General features: G+C 37.1%; 1 protein-coding gene across 1 annotated transcript in view; it reads left to right on the forward strand.

The window, feature by feature from the left end:
* Positions 1-3,690, forward strand: part of LOC149410134 (GMP reductase 2-like) — a 36,908-nt gene extending 33,218 nt beyond the window's left edge. Inside the window, exon 7 of the mRNA XM_089648775.1 lies at positions 1,311-3,690. Coding sequence (XP_089504901.1) covers positions 1,311-1,612 — 302 coding nt within the window. The 3' untranslated portion in view covers positions 1,613-3,690. The remainder of the gene's footprint in view (positions 1-1,310) is intronic.
* Positions 3,691-6,166: the final 2,476 nt, after the last annotated feature.

The raw sequence follows: 6,166 nt of genomic DNA on the forward strand, positions 1-6,166 counted from the left end.
CTGCAGATGTGTGAAGTGATGATTAATGGCTCTAATGATTAGTGACTTATCATTTCTCAGTCCCTACATTAATACTGTCATAAAATCTAGAATTACAAGGCCTTCTAGTGACTGATGAATAAGCGTCATTAATCCGTCAGTGGTTAAAGTTATTTTTGACAGGTTGACTTTATATCTTTTTACGATGAAGAGATTAATGTATATTTTTTAATGCGAATACTGCTATGAGTACTAACTACTCCCAAATGTCTTTAGTCAATGGGACTACGGAGTAGCATTTACATTAGATCACATCATTATCAGAGATGTGCTTTATTTCAAATAAATCCATTTTAAATGCTTTTCTAAAAACCATTTTGCATTTTCAATGCTTTTCTCAATGCATTTTCCATTTTAAATGCTATTTTGCAACATTCTTCCTACTATCTCCACTCATCTTTTTTCATAAGCCCCAAATATCAGTCGGTCCTCAACCTCGCTATGAGAGATAATTTACATTTGTCAAGTTGCTCCCTGGTAGAAGCCCTGGCAAATGAGTGATACCATTACAAAAAATACTGATTCAAATACTGAACATGGGGCCATGACGCTGTAATATTAAATGTTAGATAGCAGTTTCTATGTTTTTACGTTGGCAACATTAGTCCCGCGCAAATTTTTTGTGGTTTCATAATCTGTAGTCGTGGTGTTTTTGGATTTACCATCAAGTAATATGTTTGTTCTACATTGATGTCCATTATTAAGTGACAAAATTATTTTGATTGTTTGACCTGAGAAACTATTTTGCATTTTCAATGCATTTTGAAAATAGGTATTTTGCATTTGAAATGCTTTTCTAAAAACCATTTTGCATTTTCAAATGGAAAAGTTTTGACCCATTTCCATTTTGCATTTCAAATGGTTTTGGGTACCCATTTTGCACATCTCTGATCATTATGTATTTGTATATATTGTTATTATGTACATGATATTCAATCTCGCTTACAATAGTCAAACGAATAATTATTTTTACTTTCAATGAAGTTGAATTCATAATAACAATAGCCTATAAATATCAGAGCATTTCGAATAAAAATTCTGTAAGTGACGCATTACTTTACGCTACATTAAAACAAGTTTATGTAAGAAATTAATGAACAGTGCTATTTAATTAATTTTTTTTATTACAAGTCAACGCATAACAACCGTATTATAAGTGCCAATCTCTTGACATGAATTTTTTATAAGTAGTTTAACCTGTAAACTGTGGCTTGAGTTTGCTGTCAAGATTATGTAAAAGCAGAAATAATTGTATTTTACTGGTGTTGCAGGACATGACCAGTGCGCTGGCGAGTACATAGAGCGCGACGGCAAGAAGTTCAAGCTGTTCTACGGCATGGCCAGCACGGAGGCCATGCAGAAGCACTCGGGTGGTGTGGCCCAGTACCGCTCCCCCGAGGGCAAGGCCGTGGAGGTGGCGTACCGCGGCGACGTGGAGGACACGGTGCGCGACATGCTCGGCGGCCTGCGCTCCGCCTGCACCTACGTGGGAGCCTCGCGACTGCGCGAACTGCCGCGTAGAGCCACCTTCATCCGCTGCACTCAGCAGGTCAACACCTTCTACAGCTCCTAGATCAATACCTTCTACAACTCCCGGGCGTCACCTACTTCTAGGATCACAAATTATACAGCTCCTAGGCGCCACCTACTTCTAGGTCTACAACTTATACAGCTCCTAGGCGACACCTATTTCTAGGTCCACAAATTATACAGCTCCTAGGCGCCACCTAATTCTAGGTCTACAACTTATACAGCTCCTAGGCGACACCCACTTCTAGGTCTACAACTTACACAGCACCCACTTATAGGTCAACACCTTTAAATGCTCCTATGCGCCACGTGCTGCTGCTTTCTGACCGTGTAACCTTCTTACTCTATATGCAGCAGGCCAATACCTTCCTGCTTCTAAGCGTGACCTTCTTTTAGGTCAACATCTTCTACAGCTCTTAGGCGCCAATTTTTTTCAGGTGCTATGAGTCTCGATATACACACAGTTGCGTGGCCGTCTCTCGCCGCCCTCAATACCTCTTGTAGCTCCTAGGCGCCAATTTTTTCTAGGTTAATCTTCTACAATTCTTAGGCGCTACGTACCGTGATATACGTGGCTCTCGCCTCGCTATTTTCATTCTGGTCACCACCGTCTCTTTCAGCAGCATATTCCAGCAGGTCGACTTCTACTACAGTTCCTAGTGGCTGGAATATACCGTTATCCACTTCAACCGGTGGACGAAATCGCCCTCATTTTGCTCAAGCACAAACACGCATTTCGTTAAAACATTTAACACACTTTAAAAGCACAAAAACTATTATTACTAATTTATTATTGACATACAGTTAACAGCAGATATCCAAACCGTCTGAGTCGGAGTGACGTCTCCTTCCTATGTCCTCGGTTAAGTTCCGGTCAAGTTCTATATCGTCGATAGTTTGTACAAATATATGTACATATTAAGTCTGACTCAAAATCTCTTCACATTTCATTATCATCAAATCGTAATTCGCAGATCGGTTGTCGGGAAGTGGCAATTAACCCACTCCCCCACATCCGATCGAGCTGAAACTCGGCAGATGGACTCGTTATCGATGACAATGCAATCTATCAACTTTTGGTGTCACTCACGCGTACACTCGCGGAAATATACGCATTTCTCTGACATTGAATGACGTTTTCGCAGTTAATGTACAAAATAAATGTCAGTCCTACCCAGTTGGGATTTGGCTCAGTTGTTAGTGCGGTTGACTTCAGTCCCTGGGGAGGAAGGTTAAATCCTCAGTGGAAGTGGAAGATACTCTCAGTATCGACCACCATTCAGAATTGAAAAATTCTACAAAAATGTAATAACGTTGCATGATTCGGTGAGGTTTGGATATTTGGTGATTTTCTGTTCTTCCGACGTGATAACTGGCTACAGCTTGACATAGTTAACTTAACAGGCAAGGCCCCAACGAATTTACACACTATTTTTGAATCCGCTAAAAGTATTAACAGGTATATACCGATTTGAAAGAAAACTGATGTAGCTAATAATTTACGTAAAACATTTCGACTTGCAGCCGACTGCAAAGTTAACTATGTCAAGGTGTGCCGTGTATATTTTTAGCTACCAAAGATTTATTGATATTTATAATATTAATGCCGGGACATACCGAAAGTATTAACTTAGAATTAAACATGTTATATTTTCATTGGTTAGTCTAGTCTGATGTGATAATTCTAGCCTACGCTCTCCAGTTGTAGAAAAAACAACCTCGGTACTCCGATACAAATCCATTTTAAAGTAATATATATCCACACATGTTCCCTCAATATTCAAGGACAATACTTGGCCAGGAGACCTGTCAGTCTGAAATATGGAATGCCCATCTCGTGCACGACTCCACTGAGAGACAGCCTGTGTACTCACTGCGTCATAAACTCTTGTTCTCCATCAATAGGATAGGGTGCTCCCATCATTTGGCTAGACGATGCATAGATGGGGTCTTAAAGAGTCAGCGATGTGTGAATGCGGTGCGGCGCAGACCACCGAACATGGGGTCAACGAATGCCCGGTCCCGCCCGCTGTGGTTTAAAGCTAATTAAGCCACTTATATATCACAATTTATCTCATCTTTTTAGGTTTTATAAAAAATAATAAATTTATTTTTAATTATTAATAAATAAATAAAAATCACTTTCCTACACCTGCCCAAATTTGGGTTGCAATCGCTTAAGGGTATTTATTAGCATTGCTACCCAAATTTGGGTGGTTATTGCCTAAACCTGCCCAAATTTGGGTAGCAATCACTCAAGCGTATTTATTAGCATTGCTACCCAAATTTGGGTGGTTATCGCCTAAACCTGTCCAAATTTGGGTAGCAATCACTCAAGGGTATTTATTAGCAGTGCTACCCAAATTTGGGTAGTTATCACTCGAGTGGATAACAGCAATGTATCGGAAACAGACAAGACCGGTTAGTAGCTGGTTGGTCCAAAGCTATGGGTTCCTACCCAGGCACCGTGGGTTCAATCCTTTGCTAGCTAAGTTCTCCATCATTGCACAATTTCCGCTGATAATGGTTATAGTAGGAGGAATTCAAATATTGTAAGGTTATTCGTAACTTGGTAATGTTTGTCTCTTTTTAACCTTCGACATGCCAAGATGCAAAACAAAACTTTTGTTACTAGGGGTCGCTGAGATACCCCACGCATTTTATCACTATAAAGTTACATTTATAGGTTTTGTAGGAATACAAAAAAATAATTGTAGATTTGAGGTTGTCTTCTCTACAGCTGGGCTAGTTATGTTTTTTTTCAATATCGGGCAGTATTAAGTTTTTTAATATGGTGAATTTATAATATATTTGTATAATATATTGGAATATTTGCTGGGTTTGTGTTGTTATATATATATAACCTACAACTGCCTATTGGGTGTAGAATTTAGGTCAATTTTTAAATATATAATGTATTTATTTAAAATAAATAATCCAGTGGTCAGTGCGAATTGTGAAAGCTTTGCGATTGGCCTTATTAATAAATAAATAAAATTGTTTGGTAAATATGTTGATTTTCATTTCATATTTATTGCATGTTCTATATTAAAATATCAGGAATTCCACAAGGCTCACATGTTGGACTTCTATTATTTTTTTTGTTATTATATACTAGCTGTGCCTCGCCGCTCATTGCTGTGGCTCAGTCTGTCGGTGCAGATAGAGAAAAAAGCTGTTTTAAAAAAAAACATGTTTTTACCTGTCACAGGTAACACCTATATAATACAGTTATATATAAACACACTCGTATTCGAATGCAATGTTGTTTCAAAATTTCAAAGCAAAATCGGTGAAGATTTCAGAGCTTTCAGAGATTTAAGATTTTGAACAAACATTTTTATTTATATAGAAGATATATTTTTTGACCAATCTGGGGCCAGTGGGCCTATAACATCCCAAATAGGGGTATTTTGTGAGACTGGAGGTAGTGGGGAGAAGGAGAGGAAGATGAGAAAGTATCATTCTATTCAGATCTGGGTCACCAAACATATCTAAACCCATTTCAATCAATGATGGTCTTTCACCAGGGAAAAACTGAGAATATTGTATGTATTATGAATCTTCACATTACCATCGCAGTACCTCCATAATAAATTGCGTACATTAACCTCTCAGACAAAGACTTTTATCTATTATGTGTTCCTTTGAGAACTGTGTTATTTACGAGTTTTGCTAAAAGCTTCATAACTCACGTTTTGGGAAACGTAGCCTCATTCTAAAAAATGTTTTGGAAAGATTATGAAATCCACTATCGCATTGTGTTGTAATACGTAAATATTTGCATTTCTAAATATACATTTTATGAAAACGTCAAAAATATGTAAAAATCCCTTACAATTATTTCAAAGCTTTGAAAAATGAACTTTTTTCTGAGTATCATAAAGAAATAACACTTTATATATTGAAGAAATATAATTAAAAACTATTAGTCACCTCAAAATATTAACCGTTCAAACTAAAATATTTTTAATAAATTATTTAGAAACGCAATAAATTATGAACGAACAAGATGACAGATTCAATCGGCTTACATAATGCAACTCTACGTTCCATAGATATTCTTGAATACAGACGCGTAGCGTTATTCATTATCGATACTCTGTTTTTTAAATCATGGCAATCCGTATACTAGTGATGGAAATAAATCGATTTTTGTAAAATCTCGCGCGTTTACGTGAAAAGACGTTCTAATGTCTTGACCGCTATTATCATATTTACGTCTTTCGACGTTCTAATGTGTAACATAAGTGGTAACATAAATTCATCTGTAATGAATTACACTCTTGTCTTTATTATCATGCTCGACATTTTTACACATCATAATTACATGTGACAATCTGCAGTTGAGGATCATCATTAGGTGAAAAGGGTTGTCGGATAATAACAATAAAACATCCAGCTTCAATCAACAACTTTAATGATAGAATACAAAGATTAACATCAAGACCTGAATTACCCTCTAAATACTATCAAAATTAATAAAGACATCAATCAAATGAACCCTTATGCGGAAAAACAGCGTCATGTGAAAAAGTGAGTTCTGAGCTATTGTCTGTTAACCTGTATTAAATAATACAGGGTTTTCCAATAAGAG

The sequence above is a fragment of the Hesperophylax consimilis genome, chromosome 28 (assembly GCF_061612785.1).
Source record: "Hesperophylax consimilis isolate HC1 chromosome 28, BYU_Hcon_1.0, whole genome shotgun sequence".
Lineage (NCBI taxonomy): Eukaryota > Metazoa > Arthropoda > Insecta > Trichoptera > Limnephilidae > Hesperophylax > Hesperophylax consimilis.